A 12435-nucleotide genomic window follows, 5' to 3' on the forward strand; every position below is an offset into this window, starting at 1 on the left:
ATAATGTGCCTGTGGCTTGAACTCAAGGAGGAAGCCAAAGACTTTATGTGCTCTGCGCATAAAGGCTGTAGCCTAAGGTCTCTGGTCTTCTTTGCTGGGATCCCTTCAAAGCAGCCGGGAGCTGGCCATCTATGGCGCCTGGCAGAATCCCCCATTCTGGGGTGGGAGCCCCCGGCTCCCAGCTGAGCTGGGCTTGGTCATCACGGTACCAACCACACTGCCATCCATGACCCAGAAGACTTCAAACCTCAGGCCCTCCGGTGGAGAGTGCCACCTGCCTGTGCGAATGACTCTGGTGCTTTTATAGTTAATCCTCTTACTGGGAAGAGGGAAGAGAACTGTTAAGCCAATGTTTTCTTCCTTTTCTCCCTCATCCCTTTCAAACAACATAGAAGAGCTGTGGGCAGGAGTCTTTGTTTGTCTTCTTCACCACGGTATCCCAGCATTAGGACATGCCCGGCTCAACATGTTGAGTGAATGAAGAAGGAGCGAGCCCAGAAGCAGCCAGCTGGGAGTGAGCCGGTCTGCGAGCCCTGCATGTGTGGACGGTGGGGAGCCCTGAAGCCTGGGCCCTGTCCCCTGCCCTCCGCCTCTGGGTGCACTTTGACAGCTGCCTCTTGGGAAATTCTTATCTTCCTTACCAGAAGCGTCCTGGGGTTAGCCATTTGCTAATTCATCGATGGGTTAATGAATAGTTAATCAATCGGCCATGTGTTAATTCACTTGGTGGAAGGAGAAGCGTGTGTTGGCCACCTGAGAAGGGTTAAGTTCGCGGCTCTTCTGTTTAACAGCTCTCTTGAGGTTTCGTTGGCATAGTCAGTGTGTGCGGGGTCAGCCTGATGTTTTGACACACGGGTGCATTCTGTACGATCACTGCTGCCAGCTGATGGCCTGTCCGTGGCCTCCACGCAGCTCCCCGTGTGGGCACGGAGTGGTTTTGCTCTTGACCAGGGGCCCTTGCAGCCCAGGTTAACCCCTTCCTCTCTGAGCACCACCATGCAGGCTCTCTTCTCTCGTGTCGGCCTCCCCACTTCCCTCTCCCCTTCAGGTACAGCAGGGGACTGCCCAGCAAAGACCTGGGCTGGCCCCGGGAGAGGGGCAGTTGCAGAGGTCAAGCATGAACACAGTCCCCTGTGACGGGGGACATCTACGGGAGATTCAGACAGACAGCCCGGGCTCACCGAGCCACAGGATCCGCTCTTAGCCTTGGCAGAGACACCATGGGGGAGCGTCATGGTCCTTGCTGTAGAGTGGAGACAGGAGGAGCGTGCGGATTAAGCTAGAAAATGACTCCTGTAGGTTCCCAGAGCAAAGCTCTTCCCACATCTGTCTGTCTCCCTGTTTCATTCCTCTAGAAATGTGTTCCCAGGCCGGGATGCACCTCAGGGGGCCTGGCATGCGTGAGGCCCAGGGTTCCATGGCCACCCGGTGAGAAAAAAAGTGTCCCCTCCTGTCGTTCTGGATGGTCTGAAAGGAGCTTTGAGTTTCTTCCTGGGTCAAAGGGGGCTATTTTCACAGAGCACTGTGTTGAAGAGTCCCCATAAATGTATAAGCAGCGTCTCACTGTGGCACCCCCTTGTTAAGAGCGGAAGCCCAGGGACTCAGGGGTCAGTACAGATAAAATGCTCACGTTTATCTCTCTGGTCGGGAGCCTGCGCCTTAGGGCTTGAGCGTGTTCACTGTCAGGAGTGTCACAGGAGCAATCCCAGGGGTCGGTGAGTGCTGGTTTGTTTCTCTCCGACCTGGGGGCTCTCAGGGGGCGCTCCCCCAGCCCAGGGGCCTGCAGAGAACCTACAGACATCTGGGCCCTCACACCTAGAGAAGGGGTGCAATTGGCATCTGAGGAGCAGAAAACAGGGATGCTAGAGACGTCCACGGTGCCCAGGACAGTCCCCTGTAACAAAGAGCCATCGGACCCTGCAGGTCCCAGTTGCCACCATCGAGAAAGCCAGTCCTCACCCTCGGCCAGCAGCGCAGGGAGCAGGTTTGAGGGTATGGAGTAGCCCAGAGGCCACCCGGCACGTCTCTGGAGGCCGGGCGAGGCAGGAGGTCCCGCGGCCCCTGCTGCTCCCTGACCCCCCATCTCTCTCGCAGAGGCTCACGCTCCTGCTTGCCCTGGCCACCCTGATCGCCTCCTTCGGCTCCTCCTTCCAATATGGGTACAACGTGGCCGTGGTCAACTCCCCATCAGAGGTGAGGGCACAGGGGCGAGGGAGACCCACGTCTGAGTGAACAGGCAGGGGCTCTGGAAGCTCCTGTGGCCTCCTGGGAACACACAGGGGGGTCCTTGAGGAAGGGAGAGGGGAGGGCCCTTGGGGAGCAGGCTGGCACGGGTCGGGGAGCTGACCAGTGTCCAGACCTCAGCTTGCTGTGGGACACGGTGGGCTGGGCCCCGCTGGGCTCTGATCTTGGGTGGCCTGGCAGTGAGTGGAGGGGCCTGGCGTGGGCAGCAGCTGCCCCCAGGGAAAGCCTGGAGCCGCCCTGGGCAGTTCACGCACTGGAGGCTTTCCCCGGGAGGGCCCCAGGGGACCTGGCTGCTCCTGGGGCTTTGTCCCAGCCCCCTGGCCCCACCTGGTGATGCTGCAGTCTGCTGCCCGGGGGTCCCGTGGGGGGAGGGGGGGAGTCAGCCGGGGTTACCACTGCTGTTCTGTGCTCTTGTTTCCAGTTCATGAAGCAGTTTTACAACGACACCTACAGTGACAGAACTGGAGAGCTCATTGACACCTTTGCTTTAACCTTGCTGTGGTCTGTGACCGTGTCCATGTTCCCCTTCGGAGGCTTTATCGGGTCCCTCCTGGTTGGCCCCCTGGTGAATAATTTGGGCAGGTAAGAGAAGGAGGATTTTTAATTCCCCAAAATTCATAAACCCCTCCATTAGGGTTTTGTTGTTGTTTGGTACTGGAAAGTGCACCCAGGGGCGCATTACCACAGAGCCACATCCCCAGCCCTTTTTATTTTATTTTGAGATAGGATCTTGCTAAGTTGCTAAGGCTGGCCTCAAACTTGTGATCCTCCTGCCTCAGCCTCCTGCATCACTGGGATTACAGGCGTGTGCCACCACCCAGCTACCCATCATCAGTTTTTAAACATGGGCCTAAAAGTAAAACCTTTATCATGAGATGAGGGCATAACCACTATGATAATTTTCATTTTCTAATCTGCTCATAAGGAGAAGACCAGACATTGACAAAGTGTTTGGGGTCTCGGCAAGGTCACAGTGGCGGGGACTCCCGGGCACATGGAAAGAGCAGCGCGTGCCCTCACAGGTCCGGGACTCACTCGGCTCTTGCCGCTCTTTTGCCTTGGAGGTATTTTCTCACCAAAAACCAAAACTAATTCTCTTCTTGGCATTTTTGCCAACAGAAGATCCAGAAATAGCGCGGCCAAGGTGTCGGTCACAGCGAGGTCCTGACCTAGTGTTCTTGAACTCTGGTCATAAACTAACACCAAGGCCTTTCCTGTCTGCTGCTTTTGCCTTGGGACAAGGCAGTGTGCCAAGTCCAGCCCACACTGACCCCCGCGCATCTCTGGCATAGCTCAGATCCATGCCAGGAGCCTCAATGTGGGACAGCGCAGCCTGAGGTCATCTCTCCCACTGTGACACAGCATAGTGACCACCAGGGTCAGGGTGGATCCTTGGCCCTATTTCCAGAAATATTAAAAAAAAATTGTATATTTCATTGTAAAAAAAAAAAAAGTCTTTAGAAACATCCACTCGCTCACCTCAAATCCATGCATGTTAGGGAGTGACCCGTTTATAAACAGAACTTGACAGGGAGACGTCTCACCTGCCACATCCCAGATAAGGAGCACAGGGAGGCTGGGGAGGTCGCAGATCTAGTTAGCTCAAGAGTCAAGACCAGCGCTGGAGGGGCAGCTCAGTGGTGGAGCCCTTGTCTAGCATGCCTGAGGCCCTGGTCTTGATCTTTGGCATCACAAAAGACAAAAAAGGTCAAGACCAGAGCACAGACCAAGGTTCCTTCTCCAGTTTTCAAAAGGGTCTGAGAATAAAAGTACCCAAGCTCTGTTTTGGGATCTGAGATCCTAAGATCTTCCTGGAAGGATGGTACTGACCCCAGTTTTCCCTGTGGATCCCCATGGGACACAGCGCCCTCCAGGTCAGAGCCAGGTCTGCAGGACGCTTCTCAAGTGAAGGCTTTGCCCTTGGGTGGCCTTGGAAGTTGCTGATGGAGCTGTCTACTTGGGAATGTGACCAAAGCTGCTCAGTTGTTTGAAGTTTTCTTAAGTGTTTGCATTTATTATTATCATTTTGGAGTGTATTCTACTTACAAAGAAAAGATGTGCTGTAAAGCTGTAAAACAGCATGGCCTCCTGCCCGAGGCGTGGAGGGACTGACCACACCTACAGGGCTGTGAAGGGTGGGTCACCTGAGGACTGACACACAGCTGTACTGTTAGCTGAGCGACACACAGCTGTACTCTTACGCCCCCACTTTGCAGGTGGGAAAAATGAGGCCCAGAGAGATGCTGTGACTTACCCACCATGATACAGGGGGCAGGTGCTCAGGACTCCAACCCAGGAAATTCCTCCTACTAATGGGGTTTTCCTTCGTTGAGCTGTTCCTGTTTGGTTTTCGGTGCAGTTGGGCATGTGAGGCCGGCGCTCTGCTGGAGCTCTAAGGGTTCTTCATATATTTTACATAATAGTCCTTTATCAAATAGGTCTTTTGCAAACACTTTCTCCCGGTCTGTGACTTGTCTTTTCATTGTTATGACGTGTCTTTCGCAGAGCAGAAATTTTTGATTTTAACGAATGCCATCTTATCAGTTCTTTCAATAAAACTGACTTTTATTATGGTTTATTGTTGTTATAAAACTCCTCAGCACCACATAAAAGTAAACAGGCATACTGTCCATCTACAGCTACCAAAAACCACCCGCTCTGGAGCCTGCGCCCTTATTGATTGCAAGGCCCGATTCCCTCTTTTTTTTTTTTTTTTTTTGAGTGTCAATCTTGCAAGTTGACAAGGCTGGCCTCTACCTCCAAGGCTCAAGCAATCTTCTTGCCTCGGCCTCCCATTGCTGGGACTGCAGGTGTGTGCCACCTGCCCAGCCTGTCTCCCTCCTTGATGTGCCACTGGTTCAGGTCTTCAGCATGTTCCCCTTATTCTGAAAGGTTGTATTAAAAACACCGAGTTGGCCTGGTGGCACATGCCTATAATCCCAGTGGCTTGGGAGGCTGAGGCAGGAGGACTCAGAAGCACTCTGTCTCAAAATAAAATACAAAAAAGTGTTTAAAAAAAAAAAAATGTTCAAATTGAACTTGTTGGCTTATCTATTTGTCCCTGAAGTTAAGGTCACTTCAGTTGATGCTGTATATATATAAATACACAGAGTAGACTATACTAACCATAAATGTTTATTGTAGTGCTGGGGATAGGACTAGGGGCCTCAGGCATGGTAGGCAGGCACGTGCCACCCAGCTGCAGCCCAGTGCAGGGCCACGTGTATCTTGAGGCTACGTGGAGGGTTCTGTAGATGTGCTGGTTCTAGCTTTGCCATTCTTTGGGTTTTTTGTTTTTGTTGTTGGCACTAACGATTGAACCCAGGGGTGCTTAACCACTGAGAGGCATCTCCAGCCCTTTTATTTTTTTATTTTGAGGCAGGGTCTTGCTGCGTCGCTGAGGGCCTCACTAAGTTGCTGAGGCTGGCCTCCACTTGGGATCCTCCTGCCGGGATCACAGCGTGCACCACTGCGCCCAGCTGCCATTCTGTCTTTTACGACCTTACAAGTCTCTTTGTGCTTTATATTTTTACATCAAATTATATTTTGTCAGCTCTCCCTTTTTGTCTCTATTGGTCTTTTGATCACTTTCCTAACCTTGCATTTTCAAACTCTTTATTTTTCCATGTTAAGTTACCGGTTCTTCCTTTCCTGGGCTGTGCCTTTGGTGTTGGGTGCACCTGTGCTAAACAGTCATTGCCAAACCCAGGGTCATCTAGGTGCCCCCCCAACACACACCCTCTTCTAGGAACGTTCTGGTTTTGCGTGGAACCCTGAGGTCTAGGGCAGGTCCTCGATCCACTTCAGGTTAATGTCACTGAGGGTGTATCCACGTCTGGGCTGACGCTGCCTGTAGAGGTCCAGCTGTTCAGTGGCGTTCTAGAAGTCTCCCTCTACCCACCCGAGACTGAGGTTGGCGAGTGTCCTCCACTGAAGGGCTGGTTTGATTCCTCATGTTGTGACCCCCGTCATTTAACGTGGTTTATCGTCCCTGGGAAATCTGTCGTCTGGACCTGCGCTGTCTGCCACACGCGACTTTTTGCCTTTCTTTCTTTTTCTTTTTTTCAATTATCTGTTAAGGGCTGGGGATGGGGAAGTGTGTGCGTGAGGGAGGGAGGGAAGGAGGAGGCGGGGACCACCAGGCAGCCCCCTGAGGGACAGGTCCCTGTCTCCTGGCGCCATCCCGAGGCCCCTCCACAGGGGCCTTTGCTTCAGCAGGACCTCAGGGCCCAAGTCCACCGGCGGTTCAGCCTCTTCCTCGCTCACATGGGCATGCTTTCGAGGTTTTATTAAGTGTGATGCTTGTTATGGGTTTTTGTTGACGCCCTTTATCAGCCTAAAGAAGTTTCTCTGTAGTTACTTAAGGCTGGATTGGTCTTTGTTTTTGGTTTTTGGTTGTTGGGCTTTTTTTGTTTATTTTTTGCACTGTTGTTGTTTTGTTTTCTGTTCTTTGTTTTTCATCATAAAGGGCTATGTGGGCTCTGTGGGACGCAAGAGGATCACAGGTTCAAGGTCAGGCTCAGCAATTTAGGGAAACTTTGCTTCAAATTCTTAAAAAAGTATTGGGGGGTGTAGCTTACTGGTGATATCCTCATGTTCATCCCCAGTACCAGAATTTTTAGAAAAATCATAATGGCATTTCGTTTTATTGATTTCTTTTGACACTTCTAGGAGATAACCCTACATTTTCCCCAGTACCATCTTTAATATGGTGGATATATTGAAGGATTTTATCCATGCCGTTGAACCTGCGAATATTTCATTTAGGATTTTTGCACATACGTGGACTTAAGTGAAGTTGGCCTATGCTTTTATTTGTTTCTAATGTCCTTACCCAGTTTGGTTTGGGAGGTTACATTAAAACCACAAATTAGCTTATGATTTCAAAAGTCATGTCCTGTATTTTAATTTTGGGGCCCCTTCCCCCCCCCCATTCTCGCTACTGACGCCCTCTGCCCTTTGCTCCCACATCAGGCTGTGCACTTGACCTCTGTCAGTCTCAGGTCCCAGGAGCCTGACGCCCAGCAGGGAGGCTCACTGCTGCACCTGGCGGAGCCCCCCGGAGGGCAAACACCAGGAGCTCTTGTGAACAAATTCGAAGCCTGGTCTGCCCTAGCTGCTGTTTTACCCTCTGCAGGAAAGGAACCTTGCTGTTCAACAACATCTTTTCCATTGTGCCGGCCATCTTCATGGGTTGCAGTAGAATCGCCAAGGCCTTTGAGCTTATCATTATTGCCAGATTTTTAGTGGGAATATGTGCAGGTAAGGATGCCACACTGACCGGCCATTTCTGTTACTCAGGGTCATCAGTCAGGGATGGGGGCGGCAGGGGTCCTGCAGGGAGGGACCCGTCCCCAGGGACCTGAACAAGCCCAGGGTCTCTGGAGCACATAGAACCAAGTGACCCTGCACGGGCTCTGTGAAACAGACCTGGAGCAGCCTCTGTACTGCCCTCGGGGTGGACACTGGGCGGACCTCTGCGATGGAAGCCGTCTCTGGTTTTGTTCGGCCGTGCTGGGGTTTGAACCCAGGGCCTCACACCTGCTAGGCTGGCACTCTCCCACCCGGGAAGCTGTGCTCTGCAAGCCTGAAATACAGAATCTCTAGAAGGTCCTTCCAATTGATCCTTTATCTCAGTGTCTCAGCATTTCCTGGGGGCAGGTCGGGGCCAGTTAGCGGGTGGTGACATCTGTTTAGTGGGCAGCCTTGGTTTTTGGTGTTGGTTTTTATTTTTTTTTTTATCAGATTTTGTCATATGTGGTGAGAATACAATCATCTCTTGAAATGTTTGTTTCTCTTATTTACTTGCATATTAATGGGAGAAGGGGTTGCAGGGTACAGTGTATTTCTGGGGGTTTGGTGTGGTTTGGTTTGGCTGTGAGTTACTCTTGAAGCCTGAGAAGCCATCTGATGCCTAAATCCCTCTACCAGAAACACGGTAAGGAGAAGAGCCTTGCAACTCTCATGGGGCAGTCTGCAGCGGCCAGAGGCCTTTTCTGGGTGCTCTCTCACCTTTTCCCACACGTGCACCCGCTGAGTGACCCGAGGCCTCTCCCCTAACAACTGTGGAGCTGCTTGGCAAAGCCCACCTCCTACCTGTCCACTGAGGCTGCCGCCAAGAGGCCTCCCCAGGTCAGCACTGTCAATAGGCGGCGATTCCCAGGGCCAGACCAGGGGAGGGCCCAGGGCACAAACTCCTACAGGTGCAGATGGCATCTCCTGAAATCTGTCCTGGGGCATCTCAGCGCTTCCTTCTGGTCATAGTCCCAGCATGGCCAGTGAACTGGGCTTTTCTTCTTTCACATGTGGAATTAGGGACAGAGTAATGGTTTGGCTGGTTGTCAGATGGAGCCCAGTGACAGAGCAGAGACGTCACGAAGACCGGTGTTGGGGGAAATGACAAGAATCACAGGCAGGGGAGAAGAGGACGGGGACAGGTTTCCTGAATGGAGAAGTCGTTTCGGGGAGAGCTCCCTGCCATGGAGCCGCGCTGGCTCAGCGGTTTTACCTGCCGGGTGCAGCTTTCAAAAAATAGAGGATTCCTGGGGTTGAGGCTCAGCGGTAGAGCGCTCACCTAGCACGTGCGAGGCCCCGGGTTCGATCCTCAGCACCATATAAAAATAAAATAAAGATATTGTGTCCATCTATAACTAAAAAAATAAAATAGAGGATTCCTAAACGTTGTCAGGAGTGAGCAGGTCCAGTTTCTACTCCTCTAACCCAGACAATTCAGAATTAATTCTGAGAGAAATACACAACAGGCTCCAATAGAAAGTAAATCACAGTTAAAACCCCCGACCTTTACTCTGAAGTATTACTTCAGGTCAATACTTCACAAACTATTGGTCTCAGGATTTCTTTGCATCTTAAAATTATAAAGGACTCCACATTAAACATCACAACCAAGCCACGTGGTGGTGCATGTCTGTAACTCTAGCTACCTGGGAGACCAAGGCGGTTGGATCACAAATTCAAGGTCAGCCTGGGAGACCCTGTCTTAGAATAATTTTTTTCTTTTTCAAGAAAAGGGGTTGGGGGGCTGGGGATGTGGCTCAAGCGGTAGCACGCTTGCCTGGCATGCGTGCAGCCCGGGTTTGATCCTCAGCACCACATACAAACAAAGATGTTGCGTCCACCGAGAACTAATAAATAAATAAATAAATAAATATTTAAAAATTCTCTCTCTCTCTCCTCTCTCCTCTCTCTCTCTCTCTCTCTCTCTCTCTCTCTCTTTAAAAAAAAGAAAGAAAGAAAGAAAAGGGGTTGGGGATGTAAGCACTCAATTATCTATCATGCCTCAGGTCCCAGGTTCAAACCCCAGCACGTCCCCCACCCAGACTGCAACCAAGAAGTGTAATCATTCATTTTTAAAAATAATGGGCCCTTCACATATTTTAGTTAGAAACAATTTTATGTTTTAATACCAAAAATAAGTGGCTTGTGGGACATTTTTGCAAATCTCTTAATGTGTGGCTTACTAAGAAGACCCCTGGGTTCCAAGCCTGCCTGTGTCGAGTTGGTAGCTTCTGGGAAACTCCACGCTATGCTCCCAGGGGAATGGGCGTGAAAGGGGAAGCCAGTCTCACAGCCTCCCACGGAGGTCTCAGGAACCCCGTCCTCGGTCCAACTTGGAGGACACCAGCAGGTGCAAGAGGCCTTTCACCAGGCTCCGGAAAGTCCGTGAGACGCCCGTCCAGCTGCATGCCACGTCCACACCCCCCTGACGGGAAAATGAAGCCACTGAGAGATGAAGTGCCCAGTCCCGTCCAAGGAGGCGCCAAGGCACCAGGATGGGACTGCAGGGGCTCACTGGTTGCTGTTCGTCCCCATCTTGGCAAGAGAGCCCAAGGCTGGCTGCGAGGGGTTTACTCCTAGAAAGCCACAAGGCTTCTGAAAGCCATCGGTGCTGCTGGCCGGGCGAGCCCAGTACCGTCCCTTCACAGGTCTCCTGGGGTTGGGCTGTCCTTCCTTTCTTTCTTTCTTGTACTGGGGATTGAACCCAGGGCTTCTTTCCCACTAAGCCACATCCCCAGCCCACCCACTCCCCCCATTTATTTAAAAATTTATTTGAGACAGTGTCTCACTGAGTCACTTAGGGCCTCGCCAGTTTGCTGAGGCGACCCTGAACTTGCCATCCTCCTGCCTTGGCCTCCCAAATTACTGGGATTACAGGTGTGCTCTTGGATTTTTATATCTTAATGAAGCTGAGAAGTGCTTGCCATTAAAAGGCAGCCTCGAGGGCCCACTGGGTGCTGAGTGGCAAGAACTGAGCTGGCATCTGGGGCCTTCCCTTGCAGGCCTGTGGGCACCGAGCCTGGGGGTGCTGCCCCCACCCACGGCATGCTGAGGGCTGCTTTAAAGATGCCCCTCTTTGCTCTGATGACAGGAAAGCGTTTTCATGAACTGTCTCTTTTGAAACATAAAGCAGAGATGTCCTTGGGCAGAATTTCAAAGGAAGACGACTTTGGTACCTTCCTATTCAGTGTTTTACCAAATAAACTCCTGTCACCAGAAGTTCTCCCCTCCCCTCACCCCAAACTGTTCCCTCAGGGTCTGCCTGTGTGACAGAGTCTCCCTGTAACCCCAGGATGATCCTGAGCCTCAGCTTGGCCCAGGACCTGGACTTGTAACAGCCCCTCTGGGCTTCCTGAGGCCCCCAGCTCTCGATGTGCTTCTGGGGGATTCAATGAGATGCTGTATGTGGGGTACTTCAGACTCCACAGAATTCAGTCCTACCTACCTGTGGTTTTTGTTTTTTTTTTGTTTGTTTGTTTTTGGTAGTTGTAGATGGACAGAATGCCTTTATTTTATTTATTTATTTTTTATGAGGTGCTGAGGATCAAACCTACAGCTAGGCAAGTGCTCTGCCGCTGAGCCCCAGCCCCAGCCCCTCGACCTTTCTTAAGGAGGTCACGCTCCAGGATGACGGAAGACTCTAGTGGGGATTCGGAAGTAGTCCAGGCCTTGCAGAAATCCCAGAAATGCAGATGTTCCCCAAATAGACTGACATTTTTGGTGTTTGCTGGTAAATGTGACTGGTGCTCTCCTGTGCTGACCACTGGCTTTTGCTGTGATCTATACTCTCCCCTGAAGTGAAGCTGGAGAGCAGGGGTCCCTCCAGGACAGGGGTCTACCCAGGGCAGCTGGGAGGGGAGACCCTAGGTCTGGACAACCTGTGCCCCTAGGTGACCCCTGTTGAGCGGCAAGTGCTCCTGGGCAGGAGCTTCTCTGGCCTGATTTAGAGTGTAAGAGGCTAAGCATGAAAAGAGGTGTTTGCTTTCTCTGTGGCCATTCCGAGGAAGGTCCGGCCCAGCGCATCTGAGCTGAGTAACAGCAGCTCTGCAGACTCCGCCCACCCGGCTGGACAACTGCTCCTGACTGCGTTTTTGCTCCACCCCTCCTCCCAGGTGTGTCTTCCAACGTGGTCCCTATGTACTTAGGGGAGCTGGCCTCTAAAAACCTGCGGGGGGCCCTCGGGGTGGTGCCCCAGCTCTTCATCACCATCGGCATCCTTGTAGCCCAGCTGCTTGGTCTTCGGAATGTCCTCGCCAACGAAGAAGGTGAGCAGAACCCTGCCCCTTCCCCAACGCCTCCCCTGCCGCAGGTGCCTGCTCAGGCCCGGAAGCATCTGCAGGCTGGCCTTTTCTCTCTGGTGGGCTGGCTGTCCCTGCGACCCTCCGCTACCCTGAGTCCACATTGCTGGTGTGCTGTTTGTCCCTCTGCAGCCCCTGAACAAGTGCTGGTGACAGCTTCCCCTTAGGAGATGGGCAAGATGGAACAGGAAGGCCAACTGCTCTTGGCCTGCTCAGAGGCTATCCATATGGTGGCCAGTGGCCCCACAGTGGCAGCCAGCAGTGTGCCCATAGTTGGTATTGCTTTCACATCACCCCGCTTTCTTTGTCTTGGGTCTGAACTTCTGAAAGGAAAACCAGCTTTAATCATCACACCAGTCAAAACAGAGTGCTGGGGGCCAGGAGCCAAGTCTTCCAGAGTACCCCGTACCTTCCTCCAGACAGCCCCATGCAAGCATGTGCTGTGGTTATACCCATCTTACAGATGTAGAACCCGAGGCTCAGAGAGACTGGAAAACTTGCCCAAGGCCTCTGGGGATATAGAGCCAGGAGTCTGTGTTAACCGCCACACCCTCCTGCCTTTCCATCATCCTACAGTCAGGGCATCTGTGTTGAGGTG

General features: G+C 52.1%; 1 protein-coding gene across 3 annotated transcripts in view; it reads left to right on the plus strand.

Annotated features, from left to right (window-relative positions):
• Slc2a5 (solute carrier family 2 member 5) overlaps nucleotides 1-12435 on the plus strand; it is a 33814-nt gene that overhangs the window by 16234 nt on the left and 5145 nt on the right. For 2 of the 3 annotated variants that reach the window (XM_076863390.1, XM_076863388.1), the window contains exons 2-5: nucleotides 2095-2193; nucleotides 2666-2826; nucleotides 7382-7506; nucleotides 11652-11804. In XM_076863390.1, the coding sequence (XP_076719505.1) occupies nucleotides 2669-2826; nucleotides 7382-7506; nucleotides 11652-11804 (436 nt within the window). In that variant the 5' untranslated portion in view covers nucleotides 2095-2193; nucleotides 2666-2668. Of the gene's footprint in view, nucleotides 1-2094; nucleotides 2194-2665; nucleotides 2827-7381; nucleotides 7507-11651; nucleotides 11805-12435 lie in introns of those variants that run through there. The other variant, XM_076863392.1, reaches the window with a different exon arrangement.

Source organism: Callospermophilus lateralis, chromosome 7, assembly GCF_048772815.1.
Source record: "Callospermophilus lateralis isolate mCalLat2 chromosome 7, mCalLat2.hap1, whole genome shotgun sequence".
NCBI classification, from domain to species: Eukaryota; Metazoa; Chordata; class Mammalia; order Rodentia; family Sciuridae; genus Callospermophilus; species Callospermophilus lateralis.